General features: G+C 36.8%; 1 protein-coding gene across 1 annotated transcript in view; it reads left to right on the forward strand.

Annotated features, from left to right (window-relative positions):
• MALRD1 (MAM and LDL receptor class A domain containing 1) overlaps window positions 1-27,167 on the forward strand; it is a 661,524-nt gene that overhangs the window by 210,262 nt on the left and 424,095 nt on the right. The window contains exons 16-19 of the mRNA XM_019933374.2: window positions 17,622-17,774; window positions 18,662-18,767; window positions 19,246-19,613; window positions 23,204-23,616. Coding sequence (XP_019788933.2) covers window positions 17,622-17,774; window positions 18,662-18,767; window positions 19,246-19,613; window positions 23,204-23,616 — 1,040 coding nt within the window. The remainder of the gene's footprint in view (window positions 1-17,621; window positions 17,775-18,661; window positions 18,768-19,245; window positions 19,614-23,203; window positions 23,617-27,167) is intronic.

Consider the following 27,167-nt stretch of genomic DNA (forward strand, 5'->3'; position numbering starts at 1 on the left):
AATTACTGTACAAAGTGATAGTGTAAGAATCTGGTGTGAATGTTGTCCTGTGAAACACAGCGAAGGACTTACTAGTTGGGAGTTGAGAAGAGTATGGTTGGGAACTGAGTAAAGAAGAAAATGTGAAGCAGGAAATTATTATGGTAGCAAACAGGAGGCCTAGGAGAGCCACAGAATGGCCAGATTCTCAGTGATTTTAAAAGGGTTGCTATGACTTCAGTACTCGACAAGATTATTGAGTAGAGGTCAAGGGATCAGGAACTCTCTTCTAGACTCATTCTGCCTCTCCCTGAGTGATTCTACCTATGTCTACATTTTTTCCTGCCTCAATTCACTACTTCCCTAGGCAATTACATGAGCTTGGCTTCTAAGATGTCTTACAAATCATCCCTTCTTCCTCAGCACCAACACCCCATCCACCAGTGTGATTTTCTCCAAATACTCAGTCTTTTTAACTTGAGGATTTAGGAAAGAGATGGCCTCTCTTACTGCCCATATTTGAAAACTAATAATCATATCTACCATTTTTGGACTTACATATTGTGAGAGTGCACTGGATGCTGTCATATATCATTGTATTTTATCTGAGGTTGGTGCTGTTGTCACTTTACATATGAGGAAATTGAAGTTCAGAGAGATTAACAACTGAAATCACAAATCTAGTAAATAGGAAGGATAAAATTCCACCTTGGCTTCTCTGCTTCTAAAGCTCATACTATATCTATCCATGACAATACATATACAGAGCAGACTTCTGGAGCACCATTTTAGAAGTGAAAACACCTTTCGTGCTCAAAAGACCACTTTAAGTTCCATTATAAAGAGAATATTCTCTGTGTTTAGTTTTCAGTTTAAAAGAAAAAGCAAACTTCAAATTTTTCTCATCACCTGTTTTCAGTTAATCATATACATACATTTTAGAAGCCGCTATTCATACTGCTGGTATCTGAGCCATTAATATTCTTCAAGAAAACCATTTTAGTAAGAGAAGAAGGTTTTGAGATGACATTATTTTAAAATTTTTAATTTTATTACCATCTTTAGATTATTGTGTCTATGGGTATTTTTAATGTGCATGTTTCCTTTTGAATTTTAGTTTACTACTGAAATTTTTAGTCAATTATGAAAAACATTCTCTTATTCTTTTTTTACACATAGTTTTGTTTATTTACTTATTTAAAATAAATTCTTTGTTTATATAATTTTTAAAGGTTTAACATTTTTAATTTTTATACAATTTTAAAAGGTTACTTTCTATTTATATTTATCACAAATATTGGCTATATTCCCCATGTTGTACAATACATCCTTAAGACTATCTTACACCTAACAGTTAGTACCTCCCATTCCCCCATCCCTATATTGCCCCTCCCCCCTTCCCTCTCCCCACTGGTAGCCATTAGTTCATTCTCTATATCTGTGAGTCAGTTTCTTTTTTGTTATCTTCACTAGTTTGCTGTGTTTTTTAGATTCCACAGATAAGTGATATGCTACAGTATTTGTCTTCCTCTGTGTGACTTATTTCACTTAGCGTAAAGGCCTCAAAGTCCATACATGTTGCTGCAAATGGCAAAATTTCGTTCTTTTTTATGGCTGAGTAATATTCAATTTGTGTGTGTGTGTGTGTGTATACACACACACACACACATACACACACACACACACACAAACTACAAACATACTGTATATGCACCACAACTTCATTCATCTGTTGATGGACACTTAGGTTGTTTTCATGTCTTGGCAATTGTAAATAATGCTGCTGAGAACATTGAGGTGCATGTATCTTTTTTAAAAAAATATCTTTATTGGAGTATAATTGCTTAACAGTGTTGTGTTAGTTTCTGCTGTATAACAAAGTGAATTAGCTATATGCATACGTATATCCCCATATCCCCTCCCTCTTGCGTCTCCCTCTCACACCCCTTATCCCACCCCTCTAAGTGGTCACAAAGCACTGAGCTGATCTCCCTGTGCCATGCAGCTGCTTCCCACTAGCTAGCTATTTTTTGGTAGTGTATATATGTCAATGCTACTCTCTTACTTCGTCCCAGTTTACCCTTCCCCCTCCCCGTGTCCTCAAGTCCATTCTCTATATCTGTGTCTTTATTCCTTTCCTGCCCCAAGGTTCATCAGAACCATTCTTTTCTTTTAGATTCCATATATATGTGTTAGCATACAGCATTTGCTTTTCAATTTCTGACTTCCTTTGCTCTGTATGACAGACTCTAGGTCCATCCACCTCACTACAAATAACTCAATTTTGTTTGTTTTTATGGCTGAGTAATACTCTATTGTATATACGTGCCACGCTTCTTTATCCATTCATCTGTCAATGGACACTTAGGTTGCTTCCATGTCTTGGCTATTGTAATTAGTGCTGCAATGAACATTGTTGTACATGACTCTTTTTGAATTATGGTTTTCTCAGGGTATATGCCCAGTAGTGGAATTGCTGGATCATATGGTAGTTGAATTTTTAGATTTTTAAGGGGCCTTCATACTGTTCTCCATAGTGGCTGTATCAATTTACATTTCCACCAACAGTGCAAGAGGGTTCCCTTTTCTCCACACCCTCTCCAGCATTTATTGTTTGTAGATTTTTTGATGATGGTGATTCTGACTGGTGTGAGGTGATACCTCATTGCAGATTTGATTTGCATTTCTCTAATGATTAGTGATGTTTAGCATCTTTTCATGTGTTTGTTGGCAATCTGTATATCCTCTTTGGAGAAATGTCTATTTAGGTCTTCTGCCTATTTTTGGACTGGGTTGTGTGTGTTTTTGATATTGAGCTGAATGAGCTGCTTATATATTTTGAAGATTAATCCTTTGTCAGTTGCTTCGTTTGCAAATATTTTCTCCCATTCTCAGGGTTGTCTTTTCGTCTTGTTCATGGTTTCCTTTGCTGTGCAAAAGGTTTTAAGTTTCATTAGGTCCCATTTGTTTATTTTTGGTTTTATTTCCATTTCTCTAGGAGGTGGCTCAAAAAGGATCTTGCTGTGATTTATGTCATAGAGTGTTCTATTTTTTCCTCTAATATTTTTATAGTGCCTGACCTTAATTTAGGTCTTTAATCCATTTTGAGTTTATTGTTGTGTATGGTGTTAGGAAGCATTCTGGTTTCATTCTTTTACATGTAGCTGTCCAGTTCTCCCAGCACCACTTATTGAAGAGGCTGTCTCTTCTCCATTGTATATTCTTGCCTCCTTTATCAAAGATAAGGTGACCATAGGTGAGTGGGTTTCTCTCTGGGCTTTCTATCCTGTTCCGTTGATCTATATTTCTGTTTTTGTGCCAGTACCATACTGTGTTGATTACTGTAGCTTTATAGTATAGTCTGAAGTCCAGGAGACTGATTCCTCCAGCTCCGTTTCTCTTTCTCAAGATTGTTTTGGCTCTTCGGGGTCTTTTGTGTTTCCATACAAATTGTGCAGTCTTTTGTTCTAGTTCTGTGAAAAATGCCATTGTTAGTTTGATAGGGATTGCATTGATTCTGTAGATTACTTTGGGTAGTATAGTCATTTTCACAATGTTGATTCTTCCAATCCAAGAACATGGAATATCTCTCATCTGTTTGTATATCTTTAATTTCTTTCATCAGTGTCTTGTAGTTTTCTGCATACTGGCCTTTTGTCTCCTTAGGTAGGTTTATTCCTAGGTATTTTATTCTTTTTGTTGCAGTAGTAAATGGGAGCATTTATTAATTTCTCTTTCAGATTTTTCATCATTAGTGTATATGAATGCAAGAGATTTCTGTGCATTTATTTTGTATCCTGCTACTCTACCAGATTCATTGATTAGCTCTAGTAGTTTTCTGGTAGCATCCTTAGGATTCTCTACGTATAGTATCATGTCATCTGCAAACAATGACAGTTTTCCTTCTTTTCTAACTTGGATTCCTCTTATTTCTTTTTCTTCTCTGAGTGCTGTGGCTAAAACTTCCAAAACTATGTTGAATAGTGGTGGTGAGGGTGGGCAACCTTGTTTTATTCCTGATATTAGAGGAAATGGTTTCAGTTTTTCACTGTTCAGAATGATGTTAGCTGTGGGTTTGTCATATATAGCCTTTATTATGTTGAGGTAGGTTCCCTCTATGCCTACTTTCTGGAGAGTTTTTATCATAAATCTGTGTTGCATTTTGTCAAAAGCTTTTTCTGCATGTATTGAGGTGATCATATGGCTTTTATCCTTCAGTTTGTTAATTTGGTATATCACATTGATTGGTTTGAGTATATTGAAGAATCCTTGCCTTCCTGGGATAAACCCCACTTGATCATGGTGTATGATCCTTTTAATGTGCTCTTGGATTCTGTTTACTAATATTTTGTTGAGGATTTTGCATCTATGTTCATCAGAGATATTAGCCTGTAGTTTTCTTTTTTTGTGACATCTTTGTCTTGTTTTGGTATCAGGGTGATGGTGGCCTTGTAGAATGAGTTTTGGGAGAGTTCCTCCCTCTGCTATATTTTGGAAGAGTTTGAGAAGGATAGGTGTTAGCTCTTCTCTAAATGTTTGATAGAATTTGCCTGTAAAGCCATCTGGTCCTGGACTTTTGTTTGTTGCAAGACTTTTAATCACAGTTTCAATTTTACTGCTTGTGATTGGTCTGTTTATATTTTCTGTTTCTTCCTGGTTCAGTCTCAGAAGGTTGTGCATTTCTAAGAATTTGTCCATTTCTTCCAGGTTGTGTGTTTTATTGGCATATAGTTGCTTGTAGTAATGTCTCATGATCGTTTGTATTTCTGCAGTGTCAGCTGTTACTTCTTTTTTATTTCTAATTCTGTTGATTTGAGTCTTCTCCCTTTTTGTCTCTATGAGTCTGGCTAATGGTTTAGCAATTTTGTTTATCTTCTCAAAGAACCAGCTTTTAGTTTTATTGATCTTTGTTATCATTCCCTTCGTTTCTTTTTCATTTATTTCTGATCTGATCTTTATGATTTCTTTCCTTCTGCTAAGTTTGCGTTTCTTTGGTTCTTCTTTCTCTAATTGCTTTAAGTGTAAGGTTAGGTTGTTTACTTGAGATTTTTCTTTTTACTTGAGGTAGGATTGTATTGCATTAAACTTCCCTCTTAGAACTGCTTTTGCTGCATCCCATAGATCTTGGGCCATCGTGTTTTCATTGTCACTTGTTTCTAGGTATTTTTTGATTTCCTCTTTGATTTCTTCAGTGATCTCTTGGTTATTTGGTAGCATATTGTTTAGCCTCCATGTGTTTTTATTTTTTACAGAGTTTTTCCTGTAATTGATATCTAGTCTTATAGCGTTGTGGTCAGAAAAGATACTTGATACCATTTCACTTTTCTTAAATTTACCAAGGCTTATTTTGTGACCCTAGATATGGTCTATCCTGGAGAATGTTCCATGTGCACTTGAGAAGAAAGTGTATTCTGTTGTTTTTGGATGGAATGTCCTATAATTATTGATTAAGTGCATCTTGTTTAATGTATCATTTAAAGCTTGTGTTTCCTTATTTATTTTCATTTTGAATGATCTGTCCATTGGTGAAAGTGTGGTGTTAAAGTCCTCTACTATATCTCTATTATTGTCGATTTCCTCTTTTATGGCTGTTAGCATTTGTCTTATGTATTGAGGTGCTCCTATGTGGGGTACATAAATATTTACAATTGTTATACCTTCTTCTTGGATTGATCCCTTGATCATTATGTAGTATCCTTTGTCTCTTGTAAAGTCTGTTTTGTCTGATATGAGAATTGCTACTCCAGCTTTCTTTTGATTTCCATTTGCATGGAATATCTTTTTCCATCCTCTCACTTTCAGTCTGTATGCGTCCCTAGGTCTGAAGTGGGTCTCTTGTAGACAGCATATATATGGGTCTTGTTTTTGTATCTATTCGACCAGTCTATGTCTTTTGGTTGGAGCATTTAATCCTTTTACATTTAAGGTAATTATTGATATGTATGTTCCTGTGACCATTTTCTTAATTGTTTTGTGTTTGTAGGCCTTTTCCTTCTCTTGTGTTTCCTGCCTAGAAAAATTCCTTTAGCATTTGTTGTAAGGCTGGTGGTGCTGAATTAACTTAGCTTTTGCTTGTCTCTAAAGATTTTAATTTTTCCTTTGAATCTGAATGATATCCTTGCTGGGTAGGAGCAGTCTTGGCTGTAGGGTTTTCCCTTTCATCACTTTAAATATGTCCTGCCACTCCCTTCTGGCTTGCAGATTTTCTGCTGAAAGATCAGCTGTTAACCTTATGGGGATTCCCTTGTATGTTATTTGTTGCTTTTCCCTTGCTGCTTTTAATATTGTTTCTTTGCATTTAATTTTTGATAGTTTGATTAATATGTGTCTCAGCATGTTTCTCTTTGGGTTTATCCTGTGTGGTACTCTCTGTGCTTCCTGGATTTCATTGATTATTTCCTTTCTCATGTTAGGGAAGTTTTCGACTATAATCTCTTCAAATAGTTTCTCAGACCCTTTCTTTTTGTCTTCTTCTTCTGGGACCCCTATGATTCAAATGTTGGTGTGTTTAATGTTGTCCTAGAAATCACTGAGACTGTCCTCAGTTCTTTTCATTCTTTTTCTTTATTCTTCTCCTTGGCAGTTATTTCCACCTTTTTATCTTCCAGCTCACTTATCCCCTCTTCTGCCTCAGTTATTCTCTTATTGATTCCTTCTAGTGTATTTTTAATTTCAGTAATTGTATTGTTCATCACTGTTTGTTTGTTCTTTAGTTCTTCTAGATTCTTTTTAAATATTTCTTATATTTTCTCCATTCTGTTTCCAAGATTTTGGATCATCTTTACCCTCATTGTTGTGAATTCTTTTTCAGGTAGGTTGCCTATTTCATCTTCATTTATTTGGTCTTGTAGGTTTTTACCTTGCTTCTTCATCTGTAACAAATTTTTTGTCATTTCATTTTTTATTTTTTTGATGGGTGGTCTGTATTCCTGTCTTACTGGTTGTTTGGCCTGAGATGTACAGCAGTGGAGTTTGCAGACGGTTGGATAGAGCTGGGTCTTTGTGCTGAGATGAAGACCTCTGGGAGGCCTCACTCCTATTGATATTCCCTGGGTTCTCTGTTAGTCCAGCAGTTTGGACTCGGAGCTCCCACCTCAGGAGCCTGGGTCTTACCTCCAGCCTGGGAACCAAGATCCCACAGCTGGTCACTGGGGGTTCCTCCCATCCTCTTAGGTGTCCGTGGTCCCCCACCAGTGCCTGGTAGGTGCCCTAGTTGTGAGGAGACGTGAATTCTGTGTCGTCCTAGTGCGCCGTCTTGACTCCCCCTCATTCTCTTATTCTTAACTCTCTTTAAAACTTGAACAAGGTTAACCGAATCTTAGATTAGGATAACCATGTGTTAGAATAGCTCTGCCTTAAGTAATAATTCAAGAATATCACAAGGCCTTCCCATTTCAGAAATATAAACAAAGAGAACTCCCTACCTTTTGCTGAATAAGAGCAGATTTTCTGCTTCGTCACATTTACGTGGAAAAATGTCCAGTAACCTCTTGTTTTGTGCCTGCTACCACAGAACAAGAATAAACCATGGCCCAGGCATGTAGTAAACTCATTACGTTCATCTCCCTAACCTGAACTTTCTAGGAACAATTTTTGAGATAATAATCACCTTAAATGTATACTGCAGTAATATAAATGAACAGAAAATACGGTTTGTAAAAGGTCTTACTGTTCTTTGCCTAAGATAGGCAGAAATTAATGAATTTTTTTAAATGGTTTATTCTTTTTCTGTCCTGTTAGATTTTTATTCATATCTTCTTTGTGTAGTTAATATGTTTCTTTCCTCTGACTAACCTAATGATTTCAAACGTTTTGTACTTTTTGGGAAGAGCCCAATTATCTGTGGAGTTAATAAGCTCGGGTTATTTCATTAAAATTCATAGGGACTTTTCATTACCCAAGATATCCTGTTCTTCAGTCACTTCTGAGTCACTTATATTATTATTTTTTCCATTTTTAAGATGCAAGTCAAGTCTTATTAATATTTTCCTATCTGTATCATTTCTTAATGGTGCCTTGTTATTCCTTGATTTTGTATGCTTATCTTATAAGTTATTTTATTCCTACATCCCGTTTCCTTGTTGAAATTATAATTTTTATTATGTGGTGGAATACTGTTGGCCTTTCAGAATTCATTGTGGGACTGAGTGCATTTTTAAGGATTTCTCAACCTCATGGATAAATGAAGTAGTACCTCTTGGAGCTCTAGCTTCGAGAGAGACCTCAAATTGAAAAACATATTGATATTAATAATTCACTGACTTTAAAAGGATCCTAAATTGCTCAAATGTAGCTTTTTCTGGCTCTTCCAGCTTGTTTCACTCTTTTCCTTTTCCAAACAAAAATGAAAGACCATTTATAACTAAGTTTGACTATGTATCCATTTTGACCTAATATCTTATGAATGTATTTAATAGTAATTACTATTTTGGATATAGAGAACCCATTATAACACCTGTTAATAAAATATTTTAGAATCTATATAAATACAAAAATTTATTAACTATTAACATAATATACACAAAGAGTGGAAAGTTACTAAATGAATGTTTTGTATTATGTATTTGTGTATCGCATATAGATCAATTAACACCTTATGTACACATCTAGACACATATATTTTCTTTATTTCATAATAAACAATTTGACATCGGGAAAAATAACTTTTCCCCATTCCACAATATTATATAATTCTACCAGAGCATTACGCACCCATAATTACTCTACACATATTTTAATACAGTAGTCCCCCTTTATCAGCATTTTCACTTTCTGTGGTTTCAGTTACCTGTGGTCAACTGCAGTCTGAAAGTATTAAATGGATAATTCCAGAAATAAACAGTTCATAAGTTTTGAATTGCACACTGTTCTGAACAGCATGATGAAATCTCCCACCGTCCTGCCATGGACGTGAATCATCCCTTTGTTCACTGTATTCCACCCTTTAGTCACTTAGTATCATCTCAGTTATCTGGTCCACTGTCATGGTATTACAGTGCTTTTGTTCAACTAACTCTTATTTGACTTAATGATGGCCCCAAAACACAAGAGTAGTACTTCTGGCAATCTGGATTATGCCAAAGAGAAGCTGTAAATTGTTTCCTTTAAGTGAAAAGGTGAAAGTTCTTGACTTAATAAGGAAAGAAAAAAAGTGTATGCAGATATGCTAAGATCTACAATAAGAATGAATCTTCTATGCGTGAAACTGAAGAAGTAAAAAAATTAGTTCTAGTTTACTGTTGCATCTCAAACTACAAAAGTCATGGCCACAATGCATGATAAGTGCTTGATGGAAAGGCATTAAATTTGTACAGTGAGATATGTTGAGAGAGAGACACCATATTCACATAACTTTATTACAGTATATTGTTATAATTCTTCTATATAGTTATTATTCTTACTGTGCCTAACTGATAAACTTTATTTTCGGTATGTATGTGTAGCACAAAACATAGTAAATATATGTAGGGTTTGGTACTCTCTGCTGGTTTCAGGCAACCACTGGGGGTCTTGGAACATATCCCCCATGGATAAGGCGGGACTACTGTATCTACTATTATTATATAAAATTTGTTCTAAAGTACTATTTTAAAAAATGGAAATTAAAAATGCTAGAACTTCTATTTCCAGTTATGGTGGATTGAGTCATTCGGGACACCCTCTAACTGAGAACAACTAGAAAATCTAAACAAAATGATTTTAAAAAATCTACTTGAATTCGTTGAAGATGTAAAAAGGAAGGGACAAATTAGGTGACCAAGTAAGAATAATGACCTTGATATCTGAACCTGGTATTTAACACCACTTTCATATGCCAACATAGAACAAGTAGTTGAGAATCTGAGTATAGCACTTTGGAAATCTTATAGCACTTTGGAAATTGGAGTCCAGGCTTAGTATAGATATGGATTGGTATACTCCACAGAATTTTATCTGTAATACCTAAAAGTCTGAATCCAAGAGGTCTGTGTGAGCTAGAAGTTATTGTTCCTCACAGGATCTCAAACCCAGCCCCAAATACTCTCAATCCCTGAAGTTAGTTTGATGTAATCCTCAAGTATTATTTACTCTATGTGCCTGCAGAAACAAACGTAAATCTTACCGAAGGACGATAACATCTTAGACCCCAGATTATTTTACTTTTTGTTATATACATTGTCAAGCACTTAGACACAAAGGAGATGAGGCCACAGGAAAGAAAGTAAAGTACAACAGTTAAAACTGAAACCAAAGACAAAGCCCTCCAGGTAAAGCAGTTACATCCTTCATCCCCTCATGCACTCACTTCCTTTCTTACGCAGTTTAAACTCCATGGTCTAATCTTGTAATGACTGCCATACACTGACCTTTAACTGCCTTGGTGTCTTCTGGTATATCATAGTCACTAAAGCACAAACTGTTTAAATGTGGCTTTCAGCCCTCTCAGAGCCAGAATCTGCATAGCGGAGTGTGGCTGGAGAAGAAAACAAAACAGCGTTATCTGTTCTCACTTTAAATAGATGTTCACAACCCTAGATGGAATCTCGTACTCCCTAGGGATCACATTATGTTTCCCCACTCCATTCCCTCTGCCCCCTCCCCCTCTTCTCAATGAATAACATTTTTCTCCTGTCTTCTCCAACATCTGTCTTACTTCCCTTTCCCTAGCTTGAGCTGATGCCTTTACAACCTATTTCACTGAGAAAATAGGAACACCCAGAAAAGGACTTTCATGAGCCCCAGTATCCCTTCTACCCACCTTAAACTCTTTTCTCCTTTACCCTGAATAACACGCTCCTTCTAATGGTCAGCTCTTTCTCTTGTAAGTAGAATCCATCTCTGTTCAGCAACCTTGCTCCAGCGATTTTCCCTGTCTACCAGATCTTTTCTATCAGCATAAAAACATATTTTTATTTCTAACGTTTTAAAATCTTCTCTTGATCCCACTTCCTCCTCAGCTATCACATCATTTTTGCCCCTTTGCAAAGTATAAACCTCAAAAGAATTAATTGTATTTTACTGTCTTCAACTTTTCTGATTTCTTTTTACCAATCGGGGCCTTGCTGTCACTATTCAAAATAAACTGTTCTCATCAAAGTTAGCAGTGATCTAGATTCAGTGGTCTATTCTCATTGTTCATCTGACCCGTCAGCAGCACTTGACAGAGATAATATGACCGGCTTCCTTACAACACTTACTTGCCTTGGATTCCATGACACCAGGAAGCACTCTTCTGATCTGAACTCCAGACTTGTATATCCAGCTCTCTACTTGACATGATCTCTTGAATACCTAATAGGAACCTCAACTCTAGTATTTCCGAAACTATAGTATTTCCTCTTCCTCTACTTCCCCCGCAAACCTGCTTATTCACAGTCTTCTCCACTTCATAAAATGGTACCTCCATTGTTTCAGGTCAAAGACTTTGAGATCATATTGATTCATTTCTCTTTCTCACACTCCATATCTCATGTCAGTTAATCCTATCATGTCTACCTTCAATATACATCCAGGGCTTCCCTGGTGGCGCAGTGGTTGAGAGTCCGCCTGCCGAGGCAGGGGACACGGGTTCGTGCCCCGGTCTGGGAGGATCCCACATGCCGCAGAGTGGCTGGGCCGGTGAGCCATGGCCGCTGAGCCTGCGCAACGCTAGAGGCCGCAACAGTGAGAGGCCCGCGTACCGCAAAAGAAAAAAAAAAACATGCAGAACGCCTCACTCATCCTTATTTTCATTGCAACCACTCTGGCCCAGACCATTATCAGACCTGGATTTTTGTACTATCTTCCTGCTTCTTTTCTTGCCCACCCGACCCACTCTGTCTCCTCTGAATACAGCAGCCACCGTGATCAGGTTAAGTCAGATTTTGTCACTTCTCTGCTTAAAACATCTCAATTTTTCTTCAATCTGACTCAAAATTAAAGCCAAAAAATTAAAGTAACCTCTCTGATTTTATCTCCATGAGGACAGATTTTTTTTTTCTGGTTTCTTCCACTCCCCCCCGCCCCACTGCTTTTTTTCACTGCTGTGTTCTTAGGCTCTATACCTGTGCCAAACATATAGCATGTACTCAATAAATGTTTGTCAGATGAATGAAGAATGAATGAAAGAGTACATGGTAGTTATTATGCTATTACAATTGCCTATTTGCTTATAAATTTCCCATGCTAGATTTTAAGCTTCTTAATGGTGGGTACTATACATATAAAGTTTAATGTAGTTTGTGTTGACAACTGTGAAGGGTCTGAAACTTTACCCTAGTTATAAGCTAACAAGTTATCTGCCATAGTTTTATGGATGTCAGGAGGGGTGAGACTCCTGGGTCAGAGACAAAGGACTTTATTACTAATAGTATAACAAACAGCATAATAAGCGTCATGCTTGCCTTGTTTCCTCTTACTTTCTGAGTCCCAGGGCAACACAGAGGGGCCCAGGTGGATGTACATATAAAGTGGGTTGGCGTTACAGGTAAGAAAGCCTGAGCTTCTGGAATCCAAATCTTTTATAGTGGGATTCAAACAAAATGTCTGACCTTTGCTTTAGAGGGAAACATTATCTTTATTATATTATATTGGATAAGAACTTGCCCTCTGGTAGACAGAATCACTCTCTCTATTCTTCATGATTATTTGCTGTTTAAACATCCTTGAAAAGATGTTTGGAACAAATAGACAGTTTATGACTCAGCTTATAACACATGCAGAAATATGAGAGACCTATGGGGAATTGTCTTCCAACAGTGTCTTTATTGGTCAGATCACAGGAGACCCTGAAAATCATATGTAGAATGATGTAATTAATCATTCTTATTTCAAATGCAGTAGTTTTGAATGCCAAATGTTATTTAGTTATCTATGCTTTAGTATTCTTTAAAATATCTCATTATTGCTATTTATTTTTATAGACTTTTTAAATTTCATGGCACTTTTGCAAGTATTCCCTTACTATTATATGTTTTAGATAACTAATGAATATTAACTATTGATGAAGTCTAGAGTTCAGTTACTTCAACCTTATCGTATTTCCAAACATATGACCATTTGAATGAATGGAAAAGCCTGAGGCTCAAAGCAATATAATTAGTAGAGAACATGTTTTAAAATAGGATATATAGTATTAATGCATTTGACGTTTGTAGTAACCTCTGCTTAATCAAACAGAGTACAACCTCAGTGAACTGAAGCCAACATACTGGAATACTCAATTAACTTTTGTCCTTCATGGAACTTTTAGGAAGGTCAAAAGGCTAGAGAAAAAAAAAAAGCTTAAAATAAACAGGGAGAGCCAATCTAGTGGACTTTTATATAGTTTAGAATCTGCTTCCAGAGCATATCCTGTGGTTATGCATGTTTAGATTTTATATGATCTTGCATTAAAAACACATAGTACGTGCCTGGCATATAAGAATTGTCCAAAAATTGTTAGATATAATTATTATTACTTTTTAAACTACTACAAACAGTATAATTTTTTTAAGAGCACAGGCTTTGACATCAAAGGTCTGGGAAGGAATTGTGTCAGCAATAATGAGCCCTGAGAAATTATATGTTACTCTTCTTTCAGCCTTATGTTTCCCAGCTCTAAAATGGGGACAATATTCTTATGTATATTTCAGGAGGAATAAATAAGATAACATACGTATTGAATGCATGTCTTCCACACTGCATTTGTGCCTTTGCTGTTCTCTGTAATCCACAGTGGTAGGCTCCAGTTTTCTAACTTTTTACAATTACCACCTGCATGTTTAGCCTTTTTTTTTTTTTTTTGCTGTATGTGGGCCTTTCACTGTTGTGGCCTCCCCCGTTGCAGAGCACAGTCTCCGGACGCACAGGCTCAGCGGCCACGGCTCACGGGCCCAGCAGCTCCGCGGCACGTGGGATCTTCCCGGACTGGGGCACGAACTCGTGTCCCCTTCATTGGCAGGTGGACTCTCAACCACTGTGCCACCAGGGAAGCCCGTTTAGCCATTTTTTCCCCCCTAAACTTGGTCATCTTTTGCCGGTGTGGCTAAGACCAAAGGGAGTTTGAAGTTCAACCACATGATGTGTCAGAACATATTTCGTCCTATAAATTTTGTGTTTTCTTTAGAGCACTTATATTAAATAGTAGTTAACTATTAAGACATTTTAAAGAGTAGTTTCAGGTTCACAGAAAAATTGAGAAAAATGCACCAAGTTTTCTCTTATACCCCACACCCCCAGACATCCATGGCCTCCTCCATTATCAACATCTCCCACCAGACTGGGACGTTTGTTTACAATTGACAAACCTACACTGATACATCATAATCACTCAAAGTCAATTGTTTACATTAGGGTTCACCCTTGGTGGTGTACTTTCTATAGATTTGGACAAATGTATAATGACAGCTATCATTATGGCGTCATACAGAGTCTTTTCACATAAAAAATCCTTTGTGCTCCAACTCTTCCTCCTTCCCGTCACCCTCAGCTGCTGGCCACCACTGACTTTTTTATTATCTTTATAGCTTTGTGTTTTCCATAATTTCAAATAGTTGGAATCATACAATATGTAGCCTTTTTAGATTGGCCACTTAGTAATATGCATTTAAGGTTGCTCCATGTCTTTTCATGGCTTGATAGCTCACTTCTTTTTAACACTGAATAATATTTCACTGTCTGGATGTACCACAGTTTATTCAACCATTCACCAACAGAAGGATATCTTCGTTGCTTCCAAGTTTTGTCAATTGTGAATAAGGCAGCTCTAAACATCCGTGTGCAGAGTTTTGTATGGACATAAGTTTTCAACTCCTTTGGGTGAATACCAATAAGTACTCTTCTGTACATTTTTAAGTCTTTATGTGAGGCCCAAATTGTCAGCCAGATTTCACCTTTGTATACTTCATGTTTATTCCTTACACACGAACCTCGGTAGGAATCATCCCAAACCATCAAAGTAGTTCTAAAACAGTGAATCTGAAATGAGACAGCGTCTGATTCTGTTGTCCCCCGCCCACAAGTTTTCTTGGCTCTTACAGAAATTCATCTTCTTTTCCCTCAGTGAAAAGCTCTAAAAATGACAGGGATAGTGTAGGGTGATGGACCTATTTGTTAGTCTACCAAATACCCCCTAGCACGCTTTCCCCAGGGACAGAGACTATAATAATACTGACATAACTAGTAGAAGCCACAGGGTAATTTTACTCAAAAAATTAAACGCTGCTAGAGTTACTAGCCTTTGTATCCATAGCCATAGAATAGACAAGCAAAATTTTTGGAAATTCTGTGTCAGTAGACAACCTGTTTTGAATGTAACGGCCCCTAGCACAAAGCTTGGTACACAATAAACCTCGAATAAATGGTAACTGCAGTTGTTACTGCAAAATGTCGATTCTGATGATGATGATGGTAATTGAGGAAGTCCATGATGTTGGTCTAGAAAACAGCGAAGAATCCTTCAACCTCAATTATTAAAACTTACCCAGGATATTGTATTTCTAAGTAAAAGATTACATATTTTTCCAAAAACTGTTCTAATGAGGTGTATATTTGATTCCTGGCTAAGAAGAAGGTTAATTTCATCTGATTATTACATCTCTGATTAATCAAGGTGAGGTTTTAAATGTGTATAGAAATCTAAATATATAGGAACAAAGTATACTAGAAAGGCACATTTGAATTTGAACAGCATAATCATCTCTTAAAAATCACTATCTTTGAAGAGCCTTATCTAAGAGAACTACAGAATTGCTGCAATAGTTTCTTAAATTTTACTACTATTTGAATATTCATTTATTTCCACAGCAGTATCTCCTGAGATAGCAGATGATTAGTTTCCCTTTCCAGGGATCTATGTGGGATAGATGTATAGTAGCAATAACTTGTTTTCTTTCTCTATTTGCATAACAAAAACTCCTGGATCCTATTTTTTTGGATTGTCTGAAATAGGAATCAAAAGTATTTGCTTCCCCTGGGATTGAAATAGCATCTACATACTGGAATCTATATATATTTATGGATTATTTATATTTATAGAGATGGCTGTTGAAAATACAAAGAGTTGAATATTCTTAGCATTTATTCCTAACTTATCATTGTTGTTTTTCACTTTTGAGTAGCATTTAATTTTGCTTCACCACAGATTTCTAAACTTGAGAAATCTTTATTCTAGGTATAGCAGTCATCTCTCCATTTTGCTGATTTCTGTTTGTCTCTATTGAAATATAGTTATCTCTTGCTTATTAAAGTTGATGCAACATTCTTAAAGTATTTATTTTAAAATGTATTCATACATTCTCATTGACTTTTGGTAAAATTTGAAAGTATTCTGCTGGCCATATTTTGGACCAGGAGACCTGATAGAAAACAAATATTTTCTGAGATCACATATTTCCTAGAAACTTAAAAAAAATCAATAGTGTTTATGATGTTACTACTCAACTCACATTCCTCCCCACGTGGAAGGAAGCATTTTCAAAATTAAGCATGATTTATCATTAGGTAAAAATGCCTTTACAGTTTAACATTTTTTAATCTCACTGAGTGATTTACTTTATACTTTTATCTTCTAAATTTATTGTTTACTTCCTAAGTTATTTTTTTAAGGGAAGATCTATATAGTTTATTACTATATCCTTGGATAAATATATCCAATGGCCAAGGGTCCCAGTGTAGTAATCATCAATGGGGGCAAATCTTATTTTGCACTGGAGTCTGTAGTAACACCTGAATATCCACAGTAAACAAATTCAGATTATGCCTTTCTGGTTTATCCCTTTTCCAATCTAATGACAATTAAACGTTATTGTCAACAGTTGCAGAAAGAATATTAGACTAGGAGTTAGAATATTTGGATTTCAATCAGTCTCTACAACTTTCTAACTATATGACCTTGGTTAAGTTAAAAACTTCCCTAAACCTTCCTTTCTTCCTCTGTAAAGCAGCAATAATAATACCTTCTCCCAAGAGCTGTTGTAAAACCTAGATTTATATAAAACCTTCAGTACAGGGTCTATTACATTAGGTATTCACCACATATTAGCTATAATTTGACACTGCTATTATTATAACTTCCCATTCTTTCCCTTTCTCTCTCTTTTCTTCTTTTCCTCCTCCAGAATGTCTTTGTGTAACTTAACTATTTCTCTTCATATTTACTTGAGAAATAGGTCAAATTATTCTGCCTTCTGCCAATTAGGTGATGTATTCAATGTTTTGGGAAATAGTAAGCGCTACAAAAATTAGAGGTGAACATTTATATTAAATATAATGGATCTGAATTTTTCAAACATTAAATTTTTTAGAGGTAGCTTTTCATGGTTTAGTGTAAAATACTCTGTAGGAACAATGAAGTCTTCCAGATGATGTAATAGCAGCAGAGAAACTAACGTGAGTATCAAAATAAATTAGTCAGACCTTGGCAATTCTGTAAGCAATATGGCTGAATGATGCTGTTTATTAGAAAGAATATTTGGAAAATATTCTTAAATTGATCATTTTGCCTTATCAATTTCCATTATGAAAAGCACAATTCTGAGTTTTAGGGAGGATCAGATAGGATCCTTTTTTTCATCAAGTGTGGCTTTAATGTACTTAGGGAAGAGTAACAAGGTGATTTCCAAGGGTAGAAGGGTTGTCTACCCTTCTTAAAGTGTGTGATCACCTTGGAGAGTCAACCTAAAAGCTATGTTTTTGTTCTTCAGTTTCTGAATGTGACTTTGAAGCAAATAGCTGTGGTTGGTTTGAAGCAGCTAGTGAGGATGATTTTGACTGGACCTGGAGCTCTAGAAGTAACCTCTCTGCTGATTTTGAGCAACAGGCTCCACCTTGGGATCACACTCACAACACATCTCAAGGTAAGAAGCATGCCCAGTGTCTCTGTACCTACAGACTTTCCCCAGCTTATGGTGGTTTGACCTAATGATTTGTCAACTTTATGATGGTGTGAAAGGAGATGCGTGTTCAGTAGAAACTGTGCTTCACATTTTGAATTTTGACCTTTCTCCAGGCTAGCAATATACTTGTGATACTCTCTCCTGATGCCGGGCAGAGGCAGAACCACTGCTCCCAGTCAGCCACGCAATCCCCATGGTGGACAGTTGATACACTGACAACCATTCTGTTTTTCACTTTCAGTACAGCATTCAATAAATTACATGAGATATTCAACACTTTAGTATAAAATAGGCTCTGAGATGATTTTGCCCAACTGTGGGCTAATGTAGCTTTTCTGAGCTTGGTTAAGGTAGGCTCGGCTAAGCTGTGATGTTCAGTAGGTCAGGTGTATTAAATGCATTTTGGACTTTGATATTTTCAATTTATGATGGGTTTATCAGACGTAACTTCATCTTAAGTCAAGGAAGATCTGTAGTTCAGTTTACCTTTGCTCGGGTCTGAAAAGAGAAAGAGAAGCAGTAAAGTTCTGTGTTACTACAACGAATAGTAGGATAGTTGAATATTGTCGATTATACTTATGTTGTCAAAGTAGAACCACTCCTTTATGGGTTTTGGAGATAGAATATAGATATATTTTGGCTGAATTAACTGAAATTACCAGTTGTTTTTGGCATAATTTTGACCCAGCTCTAGATAATAGTTTAATATTTATAAGAGTAAATTTGACTAACAGTCACTTTTATTGATTTTGAATTGTTGTATAGTCTTCAGTGTAGGGTTTACAGACAGATGTCTCATTTTAGAATTTAGTAGGTTAAACTAATGGTTTCTTTTTGTATCCCAATAGGGCACTTTATGTTCATTCTGAAGAAAAGCAACAGCTTATCACAAATTGCTAAACTCCAGAGCCCAACTTTCGGCCAGACAGGACCTGGATGCACACTTTCCTTCTGGTAAATACTAAAAAAAAATGGTCAACTACTCTAGCAGCCCGGCGGTTCCAGGCATACTCCTGCATTTACTAGATATTGTAATCTGTCCTGTAATCTGGCTTTGCTTTAAAAATAGCTGTTGCATTAGATCCACACAATTAGCATTTTACTTAGGAGCACATTATCAATATTTGTTATGTTCTTACTTAAGATGAAAGGGACTCTCCCTCCGACAATGGATTATAATTTAATTAACACTGCTTCCTGTGTTCTGGACTAAACTCCTTGAGAAAGGCTCATGGGGTCCTGAGAGCCAGAATATGCACCTCGGCAGAGAAGCTCTTGCAAACAGGTGGCCACAATTATGCAATAATAACTAAAGGCATCTATTATTACAACTCATTTTTAATTGACTGTTAACTGAGTGGAAGAGTCTAAAAGTTATATATTTAGTCTATTGCCTAAATCATTTCCATTTCTTTTGTTTGTTCTCTTTCAGGTTTTATAACTATGGCCTATCAGTGGGAGCAGCTGAGTTACAGCTACACATGGAAAATTCCAGTGACTCCACAGTACTCTGGAGAGTATTATATAACCAGGGCAACCAGTGGTCCCAGGCGACTGTTCAGCTTGGACGCCTTACTCAGCCCTTCTATTTGTCACTACATAAAGTCAGCCTTGGTGTTTATGATGGGGTCTCGGCTATCGATGATGTCAGATTTGAAAATTGTATTCTTCCACTCCCTTCGAAGAGCTGCAAAAGGCCAGGTCGTTTCTGGTGTCTACACACGAAGGCTTGCATAACAAAGCTTCAGTTATGTGATCTGGTGGATGATTGTGGTGATAATACTGATGAGGTCAACTGTGGTAAGTGCTTTCCTTTCTGGTCCCTCTGGCTCATTTTGATGGTGGTGATCTGGATTGGTTCACTGTTTTCTAGTCAGTCAAGATAAAGGCCCTAAGCATTGTTCCAAAGTCAATGAATGTTATGTGTGATTAATTAATTAGTCAAGCCATCAGTATTTATTATGTATGTTTATAAATTGGATACTAGAGATATAGTGATGAGGACAGTTATACAGAGTCCCTGACCTCAGGGAGCTTACAGTCTAATTGAGGAGATAGATATTCACATATTTAAAAAATAAATGTAAAATGACAGTTTTGACAGGAGTTTCAAATGGGGGTGCTATGCCTTTCTATAATTATGGCATTGGACTTTCTAGAGGTGGTGACTTAGCTGAGATCTGAAAAATAATAAATAAATACATGTATGCAAAGTCCTGATAGATGACTGCATGGCAGCTGCGAGATACCCAGTATGGTTGGAGTAAGGCAATAAGGGGAAACAGGATGCAACATAAGGATGGAGATGGAGGCCAGATTAGCAGATCTTTGTGGACCGTCTTAAGGAAGTTTTCCCTCATCTGAAGGTTTTTAAGAAGGAAGGTAATATAATAAAATTGGCAGATTTAAAAATGTCACTGTGGATACAATGTAATGAATGGATTAGAGGACAATAGATTCAGGAGATTTACTAGGAGGCCGTTGGCAGTAGTTCCCCTGAGAGGGGCTGGCAGCCTCTATAACAGTGACAAGTGGTGGAGATGGATGGACTAAAGTTGGAGGAGGGATATTTAGTAGGGACGTTTAAAAATCTTCTGGCTATAGGGAGCGGAGAGTGAGGTGTCAAAGATAAGCCCCGAGCTTCTGGTTTAAATTACCAAAAAGTTTATCATACCTGATGATTATGTATATCTTGCAATTTAATAAACCTGGTTCCTGGTAGTGCCTAGTGCATTTGGTCCTGAAAATGAGTCAGAGGCTAAGAGACGTTTTTCTTTTTTAATTACCAACATCAGTCAGAGAAAGTTTGCATCTTTCGTTACCCAGAAATAGCAACAATTCTTTAAATTCAAGTTATGTGCCTATTAAATTGGGAGGCTTACCATAAACCAAAGTAAAGCCATCAAATGCTTGGTACATCATAGGAAACATTACATTGAGAAATTTCCATATAAATCATTGTAGAGAGTTTTGCACATATGTGGTGTTTAATACAGTCAGGCACATTAAAGTCAGAATTACCATGCAGCTCGTTACACAGCTAATACCTTTAGTGCATATAAAGAAAATTGATGATTTCGACAATGGCTGTTATAAGAAGTGTTGCTTGTCCTAAAGGTAATTTATTTTTGCAAATTTAGAAAGCCTTTTCATCTTTTTCATGTACTTCAAATCCCACTTCTTAAAAAACGTTGATCTGTTACTGAAAATAAGCAAATTATCCTTCAAACTTCTCAGCATTAACTGAGTAGAATGGGATTATCAAAATACTTATTGTGACTAAGTATCAATGAAAGGAAATAGTAGTGACTGTCAGTTTCTCTCGCAGCCTTCCATCTAGACATAGTAAATTTTTTAAATGGAGACTTCCTTTTTCCTTTTTTTTTTTTTTTTTGTGGCTGCACCACGCGGCATACAAGATCTCAGTTACCCGACCAGGGATCGAACCACACCCCATGCAGTGGAAGTGCATAGTCTTAACCACTGGACAGCCAGGGAAGTCCCCAGACCTAGTGATTTATTAACAGAATGCGTTAGACATCCAGAAATTGATGCTCTATTTTCTAAAGTATGTTTAGAACGTGGTCTTTCATTTAAGGGTGGAGCCACGTGCCTTCCCTTTTGAAATAAAGATCGAGCATGCAGTCAGTATGAAGAAGTTGGCTTTAGTGCCAATTTTATGTCAAAAACCTCAGTAGCTTGACATCCCCCTTCCTCTGCACAACCCAAGACTGACACCTGCAGGGGATCTGTGGGGTCCAGTTCACGTCCCATCTGCGTTGATTAGTCACAAGTGAGGAAACATCAAAAGAAAGCTCATCTCCCATTTGCCATTTACTCACTTGATTCCCCTCATTAGGTCTAAGCTCCTGTTCTGTGGTTTTCAGAGACAGATGATTTGTTCTTGCCTGGCTGCATTTATTCACATATCCTTTTATTTATTGTTTCAGAATATTTGTTCACTTTGGCGCCAAGTGCCGTTATAAGATGAATGGTTAAAGGCCTGCTGACGTTTGTCTTTCAAAAATATTAACTTATGTAAATGAAGCTAAAATGTGGAACTCCTCCTTAATTTTAAATCCTGTCCCTTCTGCCCAAATACTCTCAAATGTATTTGTATACATTTGTATACAAATACAGTATTTGTATATTCTATCCCATTTATTCTAAACAAGTACTTGGTGTCGACAAAATCATCACATCTTGAAAAATGCATACATTCCTATATCCTACAAACGTAGGTAGAGTATTCAGTTGATAAGGGACTGGTCAATTCTTTAAAAGTGCTTTGAATTCTTCTACTGACCGAAGGGAGTTAGAAGTTTAAAAGCACCAGCTCAAAGGAGCCACAATCCAGTGAGAAGAAAAGATTACCACTGAGGAGACACAACTAAGAAATGGCAAAATAGGCATAATAATAAGCATAAATAGAGACAGAGGGGTGAGAGGTTTAGGGCACGATGGTAAATTGGTGCATGCCAAGGGGAAAGGCAGTTGGGGACGAACAGGAAGTTATTTTAATCTGGGAAGAGTGAAGCTTGAAAGATAGAGACGTTTAGATTTAAGCTGAGATTAAATGAGTCAATTTTAAAGGATTCTCAATAGAGAAAAAATGATAAACTACCATTTAAAGATGGTCATTCTTTTACAAGTGTGGAGGGATGCTTGAAACTGGGGCAGGATGGAACCAGAGAGAAGAATTTGATTTCCAAGTGAGGTCTGGAAAATACCTGCATCAGAATCATCTTGGGTGCTTGTTAAAAATAGGGATTCTCGGGCTTCACTCCATACCTAACATAGTAGTATTTGTGCAGGACTTTACCATGGAGTAAGCAATTTTACCATGCACCCCAGGGGATGCTGAAAGATAGAGATCTGTTAAGTTATGACTCTTGTTAGCCCTGCATGTTAGAATCACCAAGTGAGCTAGTAAAGTATCCTGATGTTTGGCTACACCATTTGAACTAATTAAATCAACATGTCTGGAGGTGAATTCTGAGCTTTAATTTTTTTTTTTTAATGTTCACTGGTGATTGGAACATTCAGCTAAAGTTGAAATCCACTGAGCCAGAAGTTTGTGGCAGCAAGCCAGCCATGGGGTAGTGATCATTTGCATAGAGTTATGGTACTAACAGTGGGCAAGGGATGGGTAGAAAAGGCATTTGGGAAATAATGGCCAAAGTAATTCCACCTTCTGGCTATAAAATATTATCATTTGATGTATTAGCTAGGATTTAGTTACTCTTTTAAACGTTTTGCTTTAATGTTGCATTAAAAAAATTAAAGTGGTTTACCTTGGCAGGAGCAAAGTATCAACTATTGATAGTATTCCCATTCATAGTTATTTTTGTCCTTGATTATCTTTTGATTTTATTTCATGCCAATTTCAGTACCTGAACTTCAATGTGACTTTGAAAATGGAATTTGTAACTGGGAACAAGATACAGAAGATGATTTTGATTGGACCTGGAACCAGGGTCCAACGTCAACACTTAATACAGGGCCGATGAAGGATAATACTTTGGGCACAGCTAAAGGACACTATCTCTACATAGAATCTTCTGAACCACAGGTTTTCCAACACCGAGCTGCGTTACTCAGCCCGATCCTCAATGCCACTGATGTAGTGGGCTGCACCTTCCGCTTTTATTACCACATGTTTGGAAAGCACATTTACAAGCTGGCCATCTACCAGCGAATCTGGAACAACACAAGAGGACAGCTGCTATGGGAAATATTTGGGAATCAAGGCAACATTTGGATAAGGAAACACCTCAACATTTTCAGCAGGAGGCCTTTTCAGGTATGGATAATGGGCTTCACAAGCTGTATTGGAAATGAGTCAGGATGTCTAAGGAATATGAAAGATCACTATATTCTTGAATTAAAAGTAAGTGAAATTTGATCAGTTACTTTGACACATATTTGTCATGTAATGAAGAGTGTACCAAAGCTCGTTAGGTTGCTTTCCTCCTTGAATACCCACAATAATGTGTGATGAAATTCTCTAAAGCTGGACACATGGCATTGGACACAGCTGCAGGTTCCTCCAGTTTTAAGTAATTGTTGTGCTGAAATGAAAAACTTGGAGGAAAAGAGTTTCACACAATCTTTTGTCTTCTCCAAAAAGTTCAGACTCTCAAATGTGTTATTTTGAATCTGTCATTTGACTTTTTCACATTTTCGTAGGTAAGCAAAAAACATCCAGGAAGAGTGCAGGCTTTGTTGGAAAAGCTATTCTGGGGCAGAACCAGAGTCTGAATCTAGGTTTCGTACTCCTGGTGGAATATTCTTTACTCTAAATCTTACCTACCTTCTCCTGAAAGTCAGACTTGCCATAGAAAGTTCAAATGCTTATGTGGCTTTTACAGTTTTGTGAAGGACTTTTGCATATATTATCTATTTGATTCAGCAATTCCTTGAAGTGGGTAAGTCAGAGATCCTTTTTGCCAATTTTATAGATATAAAGGAAAAAACTCAGGTTGTTGTTTATCCCTGGCCAAATAGATGGTAAGCAGGAAAACAAGGACTTGGACGAGAACCCACAAGTGTCTAGTAAATTCATGTTCTTTCTGCTTCCAATATATCATACAGCCTGTAACATATAGGAGCGTTGAAGATTGTTTTCTCCTTTTGGCCAAATAGATCTACATATGATATATTGGAAGAAACTTCTTACTTTTACTGGCTAAACTTTTTTTTTTTTTTTTTTTGCATTACCCTAATTGAAAGCACTGTCTTTATCTGAATGTCTCGAGTTAACAGTTTTGTAGCCAAGAACTTAGCTCCAGGCCAGCTGGTACATCAGTGCCATCATAGATGTACATTGTACGTGCTCAGTAGAGAACACATTGGGATTGGTGATTTGTCCAGATAGACATAAGCGGAAATCATGAGAACTAATCTGCCATGTGTAGAGTGATATCTTGCAGTTCAGCCACAATGGTAAGATGCATGTAATCGTGTGAAATGAAACTGAAGAGGGATCTTTGACTTTTATTTAATAATGGCTTATCCACTTCAAATTAATTCTTAGTCTGATCAGGTCAATTGTAATTTGGGCTTAACTAGTATTTGATGGATAAACTCTACTTATGATATTTAGTCAAGCATTGGTTTCCAGAAGAAAATCAGCTTGACACGGGAACAGCTTCAGAGTCAGTTGACCATGGAACTAACCAAGGAATCCTTTGGTTGTGAATCTAAAACATAAATATTGAGGTTTGAAACCCATCCTGGCTTACACAGAATACTCTATTTGATTTTATCCAAGGGTTCTTTCTTTTTTTTAACGGTACGCGGGCCTCTCACTGTTGTGGCCTCTCCCGTTGGGGAGCACAGGCTCAGCGGCCATGGCTCATGGGCACAGCCGCTCCGCGGCATGTGGGATCTTTCCGGACCGGGGCACGGACCCGCGGCCCCTGCATCGGCAGGTGGACTCTCAACCACTGCGCCACCGGGGAAGCCCCCAAGGGTTCTTTTTTTCTTTTTTTTTAAATGAATTTTAGGCATGAAAAGATGAAATCAGAGATTCTGCATGCTGTGTAGATGATTTGTTTAAGATAGTTAAGGACTGGGTCCAATTTAAGCAACAGGATGTGTTTGTTCATTGGGTAATGGATATACGTAGCTTCTGTTCCAGTGACCAAGGGCAGCAACAACCAGCATTTTCATTAACTGTGATACTGCAGGTGAAATTACCTGGTATCATGCCCAGCAGATAACAGGTACTCATTAAATATTTGTTTAAAAGAAAAATTCAAAGATTTTTCAGGATCATTCATTTAAAATGAAACACACAGGATAGGACCAGATTGTACATGCAGGTATAGCAACTGTTTGGCTTATTATTGTCAGTGGAAATAACAGCCACTGCTTTTATGTGTGGCATGGCCAGCAAGTCATTGCATATAAAACTTCAGGTCAGACTTCTAATTTTTATTATGAGCTTTATTGAGATATAATTGATATGTTATAAACTATACATATTGAAAGTTTTGAAACCATCACCACAATCAAGATAATTCAAATATAAATGGACTGCATTTCTAAAACTTCCCTGATATCCCTTCGTAATACCTCCTTCTGGCCCTCACTTCCATCCCTGATAACCACTGAACTTCCTCTCAGTATACGTCAACGTACACTCCCCACACTTTTATACTATAAGTGAAATAGTACAGTATGTACTTTTTTTCTGATGTATTTCATTCAGTGTAATTATTTTGAGATTCATTCTTATTATAGAATATATCAATACTTCATTTTCTGTTGCTGAATAGTATTCCATTATATGGATACAGTACAGCTTCTCCATTTACCTATTGATCAGAATATGGGTTGCTTGTAGTTTGGGCTATTATAAATAAGTCTGCTGTGAATATTTGTGTATAAGTATTTATATGAACATCTGCTTTCATTTCTCTTGGGTAAATACCCAGGAGTGGAATGGCTGGATCATATAGAAGGAGTATGTTTAACTTTTTAAGAAACTCTTCCTCTGTTTTTCAAAGTATACCATTTTTTTAAACATCTTTATTAGAGTATAATTGCTTGGCAATGGCATGTTAGTTTATGCTTTATAAAAAAGTAAATCAGTTATACATATACATATGTCCCCATATCTCTTCCCTCTTGCGTCTCCCTCCCTCCCCCCCTCCCTATCCCACCCCTCTAGGTGGTCACAACAAAGTATACCATTTTTGATTCCCAGCAAAATATGAGAGTTCCAGTTCCTCCACATCCTAGTTAATACTTGTTATTATCAGTCTTCTTAATTTTAACCATTCCAAGTGTACAGTGGTTATCTCATTGGGGTATTGATTGCATTGACCTAAGCATTAATTATGTTGAACGTATTTTTATGTGCTTATTTGCCAAACGAATGTCTAGTTTCAGTTGTCTGTTTAAATCTTTTGCCCTCTTTTTAAATTGGGTTTTTTTTGTTTTCTTATTATTGACTTGTGAGCTTTTAAAATATTTTCAGGATGCAAACCTTTTATCAGTTATATAAGAATTACAAGTATTTTCTCCTAGTTTGTAGCTTGTCCTTTCATTCTTTTAAGAGATTTTTTTGAAGAGCATATTCTTTTGAATTTTGGTGAAGTCCAACTTACCAATATGTTATCCTATGTATCAAGCTTTTGGGTTGTATCTAAGAAAGCTTTAACTAACTCAGAGTCCCCAGAACTTTCTCCTCCTCTCTCTCCTGTCCTTTAGAAACATCAATTACACATGAATTAAGCTGTTCGAAGTTGTCTCACATTAACAAAATGAAGACTAAAAGTTATACAGTCATCTCAATACTTGCAGGTAGAGCATTTGACAAAATTCAGCAATTTTTTTCTTATTAAA

This window comes from Tursiops truncatus, chromosome 2 (assembly GCF_011762595.2).
Source record: "Tursiops truncatus isolate mTurTru1 chromosome 2, mTurTru1.mat.Y, whole genome shotgun sequence".
In the NCBI taxonomy this organism is placed as follows: domain Eukaryota; kingdom Metazoa; phylum Chordata; class Mammalia; order Artiodactyla; family Delphinidae; genus Tursiops; species Tursiops truncatus.